Source organism: Pelodiscus sinensis, chromosome 4 (genome assembly GCF_052426305.1).
Source record: "Pelodiscus sinensis isolate ZL-2025 chromosome 4, ASM5242630v1, whole genome shotgun sequence".
Lineage (NCBI taxonomy): Eukaryota > Metazoa > Chordata > Testudines > Trionychidae > Pelodiscus > Pelodiscus sinensis.
Genome location: NC_143055.1, coordinates 124,676,123 through 124,691,121, shown reverse-complemented (window position 1 = coordinate 124,691,121; position 14,999 = coordinate 124,676,123). Strand labels below are relative to the sequence as shown.

At 46.8% G+C, this 14,999-nt stretch overlaps 1 protein-coding gene across 3 annotated transcripts in view; it reads right to left on the bottom strand.

Annotated features, from left to right (window-relative positions):
* HPSE (heparanase) overlaps positions 1-8,911 on the bottom strand; it is a 35,839-nt gene extending 26,928 nt beyond the window's left edge. For 2 of the 3 annotated variants that reach the window (XM_075929505.2, XM_075929506.2), the window contains exon 1: positions 8,715-8,911. In XM_075929505.2, the coding sequence (XP_075785620.2) occupies positions 8,715-8,881 (167 nt within the window). In that variant the 5' untranslated portion in view covers positions 8,882-8,911. The remainder of the gene's footprint in view (positions 1-8,714) is intronic. The other variant, XM_014570808.4, reaches the window with a different exon arrangement.
* Positions 8,912-14,999: the final 6,088 nt, after the last annotated feature.

The following is a 14,999-nucleotide window of genomic DNA, read 5'->3' as shown; positions in this document are numbered from 1 at the left end:
TTCTTCACACCTCCCCAGGGGGCATGCCCCCGAGTTTGGGAACCCATGAATTATAGCAGTGGTCCCCAATGTGGTGTCTGTGGGTGTCATGGCACCCGCCAGGGCATTTATGTGCACCCGCCGCATGGTCTGAGCTGGCTCCACCTCTGGCGCGTAGCAGATGCGTGGTGCTGGTGCCGGGCACGCAGTGCATGGGTGGCCCCTGTCCTGGGCGCATGGCACATGCACGGTGCTAGCCCTAGGCACATGGGTGGCCCCAGCCCCAGGAGCACAGCACATGCATGGTGCCGGCCCTGGGAACATGGCGCTTGTGCGGCCCCGCCCCTGGCTGCGCGGCATGTGAGCAGCTCCACTCCCGGGCCCGGCCGCCCAAAAGGTTGGGGACCACTGGAGTCTTTGCTTCCCCCTCGCAGGGTAAGGGTGCTAAGATAAATTAGTAAAGAAAGAGTTTGTAGGTATCTATACCCTCAGCCATAGAGTCCTGAGACTCTGGGAGTTTTAGGGTCCCTGCCCCCAGACTACGAATGGGTATAGTAATTGCCGGTATAAGATACCCTCGGCCGTAGAATCCCAAGACAAGGACGGAGCTTAGTGCCTCCAGTCATATTGCAGATTTGCAACACTGTGTTGGAGATATTTGCTTAAAGCACTGTATGTCGGGAACATTTACTTTGTAACATTGTGGGATGCTTTGCAACATTGTAAGAGGTTTTGTATACTGTTTTTGTATACTTTGTAACATTGTGGGCTGGGAATATTCTCAATAATGTTTAGAAAAAGGGAATCTGGGGTCAGGGAGGGTGTAGTAACCCTTATAAGAGAGGGAGATCAGGAAGAAAATTGAATTATATAAAAGAGATTCCTTTTAAACAAAGCCTGCATAAATTTGGGCATAACCTATGGATGGAACAGGCTCTTGCTGACATCCACACAACTGCAAACCTAGAAAAAAATTTGGCTAAATACTTTCATATAAAAGCCCTCAACTCAAATAAAGTAGCAATAAAAAAAAGCAGACATAATTTGGCTCCTATAAAACCTGTAATGAGGCATTCCTCAAATTGACTGAATATAAGAATGCAAATATGAAACTTCAAAATGTAAAAGCCTCTGCTGCAGAAGTAAAGAGGTGGAAATGCATGTCCCTCAGTACTAGGACATGGCTAGTTTCCCTTAAGGATGGGTAAGGTTGCCAGATGGTTTCAACAAAAATACTGGACACACTTGACATTATATCACAATCTACATTGCATCTTATTTAGAAAATACTGGACATTTATATTTTCTCAACTTGTTTCTCGAACAGAATGTTCAAATACTGGACTGTCCAGTTCAAAACTGGACACCTGGCAACCGTAAGGATGGGTACTGAGAGTTAAAGCAGCACTCTCAAATTTTTCAGGAATATGCTTAAGAAAAAGGACCAGAAGGTGTTGGGGCTAGTGAACAAGCCCACCCTCCCTTGCTAAATTGGTAATGGAACAGCCTATGTCCAGGGAAAGGGGCCATTCAGCAAGGAAAAGAGGATCAGGCCCAGACAAGCAGGCAGGCAAAAGATAAGAGAGTTTAAAGGCATTGTGGCAGAAGTGAGAAAAAGCAGTAAATACAGGCATTGGAAATTTAAATCCTTAAAATAATACTTAAAATGGTAATAGCTGAACCAATGCCAGTTTTCATTTTATGAGATAAGCAAGCATTGTAAGGCGGAGGGGGGGGGGGGGGAAGGAACCAGGGAGAAGTTAACTTTACAGATTCTGGAGGGAATTTAGCAGTTGTTGTGAAAATGCTAAAATATTATAGGAAAAGAATTCTTGATTTCTTTGCAGCCATTCTGAATGAAAAATGGGCCCTTTTCTGAAAGAATGATTGTAAATAATCTAGGCAAAGAAACAATCTGATAAATTTGATTATGGATACTTCAGTCAAATTTGCTAAAAGAACATTAAGGGGTTTCTATTGGAACTTAACTACCCCAAATGAATAAAAGGGAATGTAATCTTTGTACAGATATGTAGAAACAGTGTTAGAAATGTTCAGAGAATATATGCATGTATCTGTGTGTAAATATAAATATATATTGTGTAAACAGGTGAGATTTTTAAGATCCAGCACTCCTATTTTGTAGGCTTAAAATGAATTGTGTGTTTTGTTTTCAATAAAGCCATTTCATTCAAAGTTGTTTAATAAAAGTACAGGAAAACTCTGTGAGCATAAAAGAAACAGTTACTCCCTATACAAAAATTAATATGGCTAAGTAATGTTATATGAACTAAAAAGAATGCATGTTTTCCTTGTGACATGCAACGTATACCGTAGAAGGGGTGAAAACTGCAAACAAATTAAAATCCTATGAGGGCTCCAGGTTCCACAACAGATTGTAATTTCCTTTTCAGATTGCTTTGTGAGAGAGCAGGACTAGTAAAAAGAACTCAACACTCTAAGTCTGGCAAAAGTGATAGTGTACCTTTTTAAGATAAAGCTCCTGATAGCTTTGAATCTAAAAGCAAGCCAGTAAGTGTCTGTGAATGCAAATGACCTAGCTGGCAGCACAAAGAAGCTTTGCAGGTAGACGATAGTTTGATCAGCACACTACCTGAAACCAGAAGCTTCAGGGGGTAGCCAAGTTAGTCTGTACAGAAAAAAATAACAAATGGTCTGGTAGCGCTTTATAGACTAACAAAACATGTAGATGGTATCATGAGCCCACGAAAGTTCATGATACCATCTACATGTTTTGTTAGTCTAAAGTGCTCCCAAACCATTTGTTGTTTTTTTAACCTGAAATCAGAAAGTTCAAATTGTAACCCTCTAGAAAAAAAGGTGAAAAAAGTCAAATCTAGAAATAAGAGAATCTAAAATTGAGAACTACAAATAGAACAAATAAGTAAGGAAAAGAGTTGTGTATAAGCAATGCTAAATGTGAAAACAGATACAAAAGGGGGTCTGCATAAGCAAAGATTTCAAGGTGGTATTAAACAGACTGGCCTCAAAGCTATGTTGTCTAAATAAAAGGCATGCTATCACAGGATATTTAAACACCTACATGTAAGATCCACAGAACTACTTGTTATTTGATGCTAATAACACTGTTTAGCACTGAGCTAAATTTAATGTTCATGAGGAACCCTGTAATGATGTATAGTGTACATGATTTCCTTTTGGAAAAAGAAAAACATTTAAGAATGTTAATAATGGGCCTTGGAAACACATCTCACACTTAAAACTCCCCAGTTTTATGGTAATAATGCTTCTTGGCTATTGTCTGCATAAATGTAACAGCAGAAACTCACTAGAGGAAAACTGAGGTACACCTCATGAATTTGATGATTAAACAATGAGGTAATTCACTCAAAACCTTTAAGGGGCAGAAGCCATTGAAACCTGGCCTACCTACAAAACAAAAACATAGGTAACTATAGGAGTAATTGTAAGCAAAGAGAAGAATGAAAAGGGATATTTGTACATTATATTTCTGGATGAGCAGGAATATGTGTTCTTGATCTTATAACTGGAATGGTTAGGACCTAGGACCTAACCATTCTAATTATAAGATCAAGAACACATATTCCTGAACATCCAGAAATATAATGTATGCCATCATGTGCCAACAGTGTCCTTCTGCTATGGATATTGGACAAACTTCTCAGACACTTTGCCAAAGAATCAATGCACACAAAACAGACATTGGACAGTTTCACAAAGAAAAAACAGTTTCTTGCCATTTCAACCAGCCTGGGCATTGTCTCAATGACCTTACTACCTGCATCCTGCTTCAAAGAGGCTTTAACACAAGACTTCAAAGAGAAGCCTCTGAACTGTCATTCATGCTTAAATTTGACACTTTGCCAATGGGGCTTAACAAAGATGCTAATTATCTCACCCATTACAAAGATAGCTTCCCCAATTATCACCTCTAATATCATTACCTCATAGACATTAACCTCCCCCCCTCTGTTCTAAAATCTGATTTGTCTATTTTATGTGTTTTTTTTTTTTTTTGTATCCCTTTGGTATAGATGGTCATGCCAATTTTCTTCCGCAATTTGATCTGAGGAAGTGGGTCTGGCCCACAAAAGCTCATCACCTAATAAACTGTCTTGTTAGTCTTTAAAGTGCTGCATAGTCCTGTCTTTTGTTTCAGCTGGACCAGACTAACAAGGCTACATCTCTGTTACTATTGTATCTTGTAGACTTTGTACCTCCTTTTACTTAATTGATTGTCCTGTTGAGCGAATGAGGTGTGAATGGATAAGGCATGAAAGACAGCACCTCTGGGCTCTTGCAAAGGTTGGAGAGGGGTGGAAGCCAGATCCAAGAACAATGAGAAGAACAATGGGACCTGTGAAGCGGGCTCATTGAAAGAAAACTAGACATACGGACACCTTGGGAGTCAGCAGCAAGTGCCTGCTTTTGGAAGCTCCCTCTTTGAAGGAGAATGTGGCAGCAATGAGACACCACCCAAAAGAAGGTGCTACAGAGGTCTAACTGTATATGCATATGATGACTCTCACAGATGATGCATATGTATGTGATGACTAATTGGTGTAGAGCTGCAGGAGAGGGAAGACACTATGGCTAAGTCTACGCTACAAGGTTTGTGTGCAAAAACCTGTGGCACATCCACACCTCAACTGAGCTCTTGTGCAATTAAATGGGCAGTTAAATGGCAGAACAGAGGGCTTTTTCCGCCAGAGGTAAACCTCCTTTTCTGAGGCATAACTGATTTTAGCACTACAGCTATTGCATAAGTAGGCAAGTGTGGACACTCCAGAGGGGTTTCTTGTGCAAGAAACCTCTATGGGAAAAAGCACAGGTGTGGACACTCTCTTGCGCAAGAGCACATCCCTTTTGCAATGTGCTTTGAGGTGTTGACATGCTCTTGCACAAGATTTTGTGCAAAAACCCTTGTGCAAAAGGCTTCTTGGGCAAAAACCTTGCAGTGTAGATGTAGCCTATAAATCTAAGGCATTTTGCAGCAGGACCTGAGTTTTTTTTCTTGTCAACATGGGAGCACCGATCTGGATCAGCAGAAGCCTGGCTCCACTTCTCTCCCACCTAACTCACCTGGGCAGTGCAGTTAGGGGGAGCAACCATTGGTGTGTGTGTGATGTATCATATGCATATGATAAGTGCTGATTGATCTATGTGCTACCAATAAATGTGGCGTTTTGCCTTTTCCCCTCGAAAAGATCCTGTGCAGCACTTTTAAGTACAACAGCTGCTCTCCAGGGAAAGTCCTCACTTTTGAGGAGAATGGACTTGAGGGCATCCTTTGCAAACTAAGGCTGTTTTTCTATGTTCTATTATGGTTTTCCTCATCTTCCAATTGTAGGAATTTTTGGAGAGGAAGTTATGGCAGAGCTTTCACGTCATGGCTGGATGCTGGGGGATGCATGTACCCACATTTCATTTGTTCCGCCCCTGCTTCTCTCCTTCTCAAATGAGGAAACAATCTAGCAAGTGATTTGAAATACACCAGGGTCTCATCTTCGTGAGACGGTTGCACTGGCTTAACATAAAATTAGTTTTAAATTATGATTTATTATCGACCTATGCAACACTGAAGCTCGTCATTCTGAAACTAAAAAAGAGCCCACACAGAGGCTAACATCAGTTGGACTAACCAGATTAAAAAAGAATATTTCAGTTAAATGGGTGCTCTCTGTGGCTGTGTCTAGGCTGGCAAGTTTTTCCGCAAAACCATCCTCTTTTGCGGAAAAACTTGCCAGCTGTCTACACTGGCCGCTTGAATTTCTGCAAAAGCACTGACGATCTCATGTAAGATCGTCACTGCTTTTGCGGAAATACTATGCTGCTCCCGTTCGGGCAAAAGTCTTTTTCCAAAAAACTTTTGCGCAATAGGGCCAGTGTAGACAGCAGAGATTTCTTTTCCGCAAAAAAGCCCCGATCGCAAAAATGGCGATCGGGGCTTTTTTGCGGAAAAGCACGTCTAGATTGGCCACGGACGCTTTTCCGCAAGAAGTGCTTTTGTGGAAAAGTGTCCTGCCAATCTAGACGTGCTTTTCCAAAAATGCTTTTAGCGGAAAACTTTTCCATTAAAAGCATTTCCAGAAAATCATGCCAGTGTAGACATAGCCCTAGTGTACAAACAAATTCTCAGCTGGAGTCATGTGCAGGGAACTAGCTCCTTGAGCCCCATCACTGCACAGGAAGAGGCAAGACTGCCCCTCTTCATTCTGACCTAGTGGCAGAGACAACATTGCACTTCACGGGTGTTATCTCTGTTATGCAACAACAGTGCAGGAGATTATCAGCCGCCAATTACTTCCTCCTTGCCACAGAGCCTGAATCATGAACTTTCTGATCAGATGTTTTTCATTCTACTTTCACTTCGCTGTTCAATGTTAGAGGTTAGAAGTACACTAACCCATGCACTGGGAGATTGTTTCACCCTCTCTGAGGCAGGTTGAAGATACCTTCCCTTCCTCCCTCACCTCCACTTACTGCTGGAACTGGGAATACCGACAGCAGAAGGGTGACTGCATGAGCAAGTGGCCCCAAGCTCTTATCCCCAGAGCTCAGGCAGTGGGAGAGGCAGATTTTCTCTGCAGCTTGCTAGAAGGAAGATGCCCACATCTTGGGAGACAATCCTCAGTGTCCAAGCCATGAGAGAAGGAAGTGCTTAACAAGTCAACATTAATGCATTAATCCTCAACACTTCCGTGAAATGAAGGTAAAACAGACTTGGCAAAGGAAAATGCAATATGGAGGCCAGGAAAAGGAAAAGGGTGAGGGGAGGAAAAGGGAAACACATGGGGACTAAAGAGTAAGGGAATGTTGAGAACAGAAATGAGACAAGGAGGATGAAAGCAGGTGCAGGAAACAGTCAAAGGAAGAACAGAGATAAGAGTCAAAACAGATGCAGTCAAAAAAAAAAAGATTTGTGGGTACAGGAGGAGTGAAAGTGGGAGGTGGAAGCTAGAAGTGACATGGAGAATCAGAGCAAAAGGGAAACAGGGGAGAGGAAAAATTCTGGTGAAGGTTAAACATGGGTTGATTTATTTGGTGTATTTCTTTAGGAGGGCTGTGCGGCTGAGGGAGGACGGTTTTTCAACAGGCACAGATTCAGCATCAGGCAGGGACAGAGCTTCCTTGGCATGTGTCTCACTCCACTCTAAGCAAAAGATGTAAGAATATAAGAGTGGCCATACTGGGAGAACCCAAAGGTCCATTCAGCCCAGTGTCCGGCAGTGGCCAGAAAGAATTAACAGAACAGGTAATCTCATTCCCAGCTTCTTACAAACAGAGGCCAGGGCACCATTCATGCCCATCCTGGCTAATAGTCATTGATGGACCTGCCCTCTATGAATTTATCTATGTCTTTATTGAACCCTGTTATAGCCTTGACCAAGAATTCCACAGGCTGACTGGGCATTGTGCGAAAAAAATACTTCTTCATGTTTGTTTTAAACCTGCTGTCTATTACTTCCGCTTGGCAAGCATAGTTCTCATGTTAGAAGATGGGAGTAAATAACACTTCCTTGTTTACTTTTTCCACAACAGTCATGAGTTTATAGACCTTTATGACATCCTCCCTCATAAGTGGGAGAAGAGCCCAAAACCTGCACCAAGATTGAGAGGTTAGTTCACTTTATTACCCTGCTTAATGGTCAGCTGGGAGTTAAACACACCCTCTCTCACTGGAGGACTCTGCTTTGTGTTCTGGTGTTTGGCCCCTCTCTGACCCATGGTAGCTGTACTGGTGCTCTCCTCTCCTGGGATTACATGGGTGATCCTCTCAGTGGGTCTCAGCCTGACCTTTTTCTCAGCTCAGTTCTCCTGCTCTCAGTTCAGTTCAGAAAGTCCTGTGGGTTTGGTGCTCAGTCAAGGTGCTGGCGACAGCTCTACAGAATAAAGCGCCTTGTTTGTCCTCACACACACACAGCATGGGCAGCTGTCCCGTGAACTCCCTCGAGCCCGGTTCTGCCAGGGGGCACGTTGCACTGCAACACCACACCTGGGGCTGGCCCAGGTCAGCTGCCTCAGGCTGTGAGGCTATAAAAGCGGGTGTAGCTGTCCAGGAGGACAGGCAGTCCCCGGGTTACGTACAAGATAGGGACTGTAGGTTTGTTCTTAAGTTGAATTTGTATGTAAGTCGGAACTGGTACATATTGTAGGGGAAACTCTAGCCAAACATTTCTCCAGAGCTCAGTTCTATTCTCCCACACCTCACTTCCCTCAGTCCTTTATTCTCAAGCTGAGGTGTCTGCTGAGAAAAGCCGCTCCGCGTCTCCCTGGTCTGCTGGGGGGGGCGCTAGCTTCGCGTCTCCCTGGTCTGCTGGGGTGAAGCAGCTAGTGCGGGGTTGCCTCACCCCGTTTGTAAGTAGGGATCCGATGTAAGTCAGATCCATGTAACCTGGGGACTGCCTGAATCTCGGCACAGAGAACAGCCTGCACGGACACGGGGCCTCGAGCCAAGTTTTTCCTTCAGCAAAGGGACGGGCCCTTCGGTCCAAGGTTACCTCCCAGTCTGGGGGGAGGCCCCATCGGGCTCCTGGGTCCCCTCTGCCAAGCTCTGAGCAGGAACTTCCTTTGTGTGCACGTTTTCCCGGTCCTGCAACAGGGCGCACACTGGGGCCGGTGCGAGCTGCCAGGGAGAAGGCAAAGCCCAGGGCGCCGCGGGGGCTCTCACGGGGTAGGACCGGGAGCGGCGCAAGGGGGCGGCCCAGAGCCCCTGAGCCGGGGGCACTTACCCCAGGATGGCGACGAAGCGGGGCTCCCTGGCCAGGTTGGCGTCGAGGGTGAGCGAGAGGAAGGCCGGGCTCACCTCCCGCTCCGGCGCGCCGCGCAGCCCGGCGCTCAGCACCGCCACCGCCGCCGCCCCGCCGGCCAGCAGCAGCCCGAGCAGCCGCCGCAGCATCCTCGTCCCGCCCGCTGCCGCCTCTGGCCCGGGCCCGGGGCGGGGCGGGGGCGGGGGCGGGTTTGGCGGGGCAGCCCCCACGCGGCGGGATTCAGCTCCACCCCCCGCAGCTTTCTGCTCCTGCCTCTCGGGCAGCCACCGCCCAGTGCTACCCTCCCCGCGGGGTCTTCTCCCCCCGCCAGCTGTTCTCAGCCTGCCCGCCCCCCCGGGGAATCCAGACCTCCCCCCCCCCCCCGCCAGCTGTTCTCAGCCTGCCCGCCCCCCCGGGGAATCCAGACCTCCCCCCCCCCCCCGCCAGCTGTTCTCAGCCTGCCCGCCCCCCCGGGGAATCCAGACCTCCCCCCCCCCCCGCCAGCTGTTCTCAGCCTGCCCGCCCCCCGGGGAATCCAGACCTCCCCCCCCCCCCGCCAGCTGTTCTCAGCCTGCCCGCCCCCCGGGGAATCCAGACCTCCCCCCCCCCCGCCAGCTGTTCTCAGCCTGCCCGCCCCCCCGGGGAATCCAGACCTCCCCCCCCCCCCGCCAGCTGTTCTCAGCCTGCCCGCCCCCCGGGGAATCCAGACCTCCCCCCCCCCCGCCAGCTGTTCTCAGCCTGCCCGCCCCCCCGGGGAATCCAGACCTCCCCCCCCCCCCGTTTCATCCCACAAGGGAGCTCTCCAGCGGCAGGAAAGCTGCCCCCTGCCCGGCCTCAGGGGAGCGGAGCGATCCAGCAACCAACCCAAACTCGCAGGTGTTCGCTCCTTCGCTCTCCCCGCGCCAGGAGATTGGTCCTGGCTCTTGGCAGCCTGGGGAGTTGGGTTCATAAAATGCGTCCAACTTCTCGCGGCCCGGGAATGGTGGATTTGGCTAAAAGCTGGGTAGGGCAGGACGGAGACACCCTGAGCTGACTGTGAGCCAACGTAATTCACACTAGTGGCTGATTGGAATGGCAGGTTACTCCACCTTATGAATGAATCAGCCACAGCCACAGGCAGTAGAGTGCGTGACAAAAGCCATTATGGCAAACAATAGTGAAGGCATTAATACAGCTACGGCAGCGGCTACTATTTGACGGCTTAATTATGACCAAGCCTGTTTGTTTCCACAATGTACCTTTTCAAAGCGCTCACAAAACTCATAGCAGGGAGATTCTTTGTACTCTTGCCAACACCCTTCTCTATAGTATCAGCGGGGTAGCCGTGTTAGTCTGAATCTGCAAAAGCGACGAGGAGTCCTGTGGCACCTTATAGACTAACTGAAGTGTAGGAGCATAAGCTTTCGTGGGCAAAGACCCACTTCGTCAGATGCATGCATCTGACGAAGTGGGTCTTTGCCCACGAAAGCTTATGCTCCTACACTTCAGTTAGTCTATAAGGTGCCACAGGACTCCTCGTCCCCTTCTCTATAGTTTTCTACCTCATCACACCTTTTCTTCCAGCTGAGCTCAACCTCTGTCACATTGTACACTGAATCCAAATGTGGTGGACTTCAGCTGGGCAAGTGCTGAACTCCATCAGGGGGTAAGTAGCCCACAACACACTGACCCTGAAGATAAAGGGAAAAGGCTGCCCACTCAGAACTATAGGGATCACTATAACAGTTTACTAAATTTGTCACTTTCAACTTTTTCAGTTCTCATTTCCTCAGAACAACCCAAGGCTGCGTGACTGGTATTTCATTTCTTGGAATGGGTAATCATGACTTGCATAATCTAAGCAGTTTACACTATTGGTTGTGTGACCATTATAATCAACTCTGTTTATTAAAAAGTGTGAGATAACCATAAAATATTCTAAGAAATTAAACAGTGGTGGGAAGAAGTACAGACTTATCTAGGGAAACGAGATGGTCAATTCTAGCCCCAGCTAGATCTGTTTTATAACAAGTATTATGCAAAGCCACAAACATTAAGCAACTCAGTGTATATTAAGCGACTGTCAACCCACAAAAGTCAGGAAATTCCAGGGGTGTTTCTCACACAATAATTATCAAGTCTCACTGACCTGTATATACAATCATAGACTCACAGAACTGAAAGGAACCTTGAGAAGTCCCCAAGTCCAGTCATGCACTTATGACAGGACCAAGCACCATCAAGACCAGGGGTGGGTAAATACCAGCCTGCAGACCAGGACCGGTCTCCCAGGTTTAGCACCTGGAGATCCACTGCTGCTATATTTACCTGTGGCTCTGCAGGTAGGGGCAATTGCAGTGCCCATTGGCTGCAGATCACTGTTCCCTGCCAATGGAATCTGTAGAAAGCTGTGTTAGAAGGGTAGGTAAATACAACAGCAGCAACCCATCAAGGGTTAATCACCACTGTTTTACTGCCCACCCCATCTATCCCTCACAGGAGTTTATAGAATTTCCATCACTGGAGGTTTTTGAGAACTGATTAGACAACCTCCCTAAGCAATTCATTCCAGTGGCTAACCACTAGGACAGGAAGTTTTTCCTAATGTCCAGTCTAAAACTTTGTTGCAATTTAATATACAATATATGGCCTTGTTTCATAGTTTAGTGGCTGACCATGTACTATAGTGTATTCCTACACAGAAAGCTTTGATAAGGTGAAATTCAGATTGCAGGCACAGAACTATTGCTTGGTTCTATTTTTTTCCCCTCCAAACAAGAATTAGCAACCCATACAACAGTAAAGGTTGCACTTTTCAAAAGAGTCCCCCCAAATTACCTTAACATTGCCCCAGATGCCAGCAGGCCATGCTCCGTCTATAGGATACTAAACATGCACACAACAAAATGCTGGTTTTCTAACTTCTCACACATTGTCAGCAAGTAATCTTTACAAGTTGCATGAGTCCTCCAACTTCACAATTGAGCATTTGGGTCTCTACAGACATACACAATGACAGATGGCCTATGGAATCAAAACGCTGAACATCCTTCTACACCCAATAGAGCTGGGCCCTTAAAGAGCAGGGAATGAATAGAGCGCTGTCATTTCTATCTGCATAGGCAAAAATGAGCCACAGAGATCCACATTGACAGATTTTTGTATTATTATCCTTACAGGATTGGATACACTGCTGCCTCATCCCAGTGGAAGTGAACATGCAGGGTGAGGAGTAAGGTGACCCACCTAGACTTTTCCCACAAATCACTGTTTGGGTAACAAGCATGGTGTAAAAGGCACTGAACTGGGACTTGGAAGAGGCAGGTTCTATTCCCAGTACTACCACTACTCTGACACACGAGTTTGAGCAGGTTAATTCACTTCTCTGTGCTTTGGTTTCCATTATCACTTACTGTCTGTCTAGACTGTAAGCAATTGGGGTCAGGTATATCTTTTAATGCTTAGCACCATGGGGCCCAGGGCTTGGTAGGAAATAGTGTAGGTGTTACTATAATGCTAAGTAAGTAAAAGCAGCACGGTCACTACAAGGTTCCAGACAAAGCACTGAAGTTTGCATCATCACTGATACTTCAGGCTCAGAGATGGATAAGAAAGATCCTCTTAAACCACCAGCACAACATTCATTGTTTGACTTTTAAAACACGTTTTCCACCCCCAGAAAATATCAAGTGACCTTCTGGCTCGCACAATACACATACTAGCTGTGACCATGAAAGCCCATAACCCAAACAGTCCCATGGTTGCAGTTTACAGAATTATCTTTGACCCTTCAGCTCCCTTCATTAGCCTTGCAAAATTCTACTTACCCAGGTTGAGTCAACAGTCAAGTGCATCAGTGGTGTCATGGGGTAGGGAGCAGGGTTTGGGCCTCAGTTAGCCATCTTTTATAACAGTTTTGCAAGGCTAATGCTTCTTTTTGAACCCTCTTCCCTCCCGACCACCCTCCCAATTTGTAGCCGAGCATCAAATGGGCATTGCTGCAGATTCAATCCCTAAGCTTCTATGTGATAGAATAAGAACAAATTGGAGAAGCAAAACAGACTACGTGGTTTGTTTTCTATGCTCAGGCCACAACATGAGTTCCCAGGGAAGGTCCGGATGCAACTGTCACCTCTCCCAACCCTAACCACTAAAATTTTGCAACTATGCACTTTGACATGGCGAATTTTCCATCACATGCTTTCTATCTAAGTCAAAACTACATGTCACTTTAAAAGCTCAAACAGAATCATGCACATCTTAAGATGGTTACCAGCCTCTTGTAACTGCTCATGTCTATTCCATAGGTGAATGTGCACACCACATGCACAATTGTCAGAAAGTTTTCCCAGTCGGGTCAGCTGTGGAGTCCCCTGGAACAGCGCCGTCATAGGACACTGCCACCCCGCCGCTGCAGTTCTTCCTTACCAAAGTATTCTGACAGAAGGGAGGTGGGTGGAATTTATTATGGACAAAAGCAAGACATCTCGAAGACCAGCAGTTATGAGTTTTTATTGCATGATTGCTCATGTGCATTCCAATATGTGACTCACCAGAAGTTTCCATTGAGGAGGGGTCGAAGTTCATGTAGTTGCTGACTGCAGGACTGCCCTGCCGAAAGTCACATTGTCTTACGCCTGCTAGTTGAAGGCATAGTGAGACATGAAGGTGTGAATGGGCAAACACCTGGCTGTCCTACATACGTCCTCCACAGGGGCCTGCATGATGAACGCCACAGAGGAAACCTAAGACCTGGTGGAGTGGGCTGTCAGGGCTGGGAACTTGGCTGCGATTGTAGCATTATCCTGATGCAGAACATGATCCATGACAAAAGGTGCTGGGCTGAGATAGGGAGGCCTCTCTCCGCTATTGCAATAAAGAGTTGCATTGATTTGCAGAATTGTTTTGTGCATTCCTAATGTCCAGGGACTGGAGTGTTCTCTCCTTATCGCTGGCAAAAAGATGTTCATATAGAAATGCGAGACCACCTTAGGCAGGAACAGAGGGTGAAGTTGCACCTTGTCTCTTTAAAAACCAACATGCTGTGGTTTCAAGGTGAGGGCTCAGAGATTCATCTGCCTGAGGTTATGGCCATGGAAGGCAACCTTCCAAGCGTGCCCTCCATCTACCAGATAGCTAGGTGCTAGAATGGCTTTCCTGAAGCTCATGGGACAGCCAAGTTCAGATCCTATAGGGGGAACCAAATCTTTGATCTGCATGTATAATCTGCATGTATAACCACCATGGGGTTCCCAAAACCAGATCTACCCCCATATCCCATGGGTAAAATGCCGAGATGGCTGACAAGTGCACTCTGATTAATGAAATGGGCAGAGCTTGTTGTCCTGGTGCAGTAGGTCGTCGAGGGTGGTGGGAATGTGGGTTTGCTGGAGGTGGATGCCTTGTTGGATGGACCAAATAGAAAAGCACTTCCATGTTGCCATGTATGTTGCCTGAGTGGAAGGTTTATGCGTACTGACTTCCTGGAATGAGCCCAAGCATTAGGGATGTAAAATCCCTGTTGAGTTAACCAGTTAAACTTAGGGGGAGCAGAACAGGGAGTTACTCATCTGTGCAGTAACAACTGTTTGAGATGTGTGTCCCCATGGGTACTCCACAGTTGGTGTCAGCACAGCCCAGTGCCGCAGACTGAAGTTTTCATTAGCAGTAGTTAGTCGGACTGCACTTTTTGATCATTTGTGCAGTCTGGCTCCCACCAGTTCCTTGAGTCCACCTGGATCTCTTTGATATAATAGGAGATTCTGAAGCAGGGAGGAGGGTGGGAGTGGACCACCCATGGGGGGACACATTGAAGAACAGTCATTACTGCACAGGTGAGTAACTCCCTCTTCTTCTAGAGATGTCCCTGTTAGGGATGTAGTAGTGTAGTCGATTAATCGATAAGCAAAAGCTTATAGGTTAATGCTATAGACTGCATGCATTTCCCTTCCTGCACCCTTGCCAGTACACTTTTTAGCAGGCTGGCCAGCAGCCCAACTCAGTTCTGGCTCACACCAGGTCCAGAACCTACTCCTGCTGAGGCTCTGCATTTAAAGTGTATTGGGAGCTAGGCAGCCCGGCTCAGTTCTGGATCTGGGAGCTCAGACCCACCGTAGACAGGGGCTGCTGCCACTCCACACTGCTGCCTCTTTATCAGAGGCAACAGCACTGGGCAACAGGCAGCCGGTCCACAAGAAGAGCTGTTTTTTAAACTGGCTCCCCTCCTGTACCAACTCCTGTCTGACACCCTGTACTGCTGCCGCAGATACAGCGGCTGCTGACCCTGCC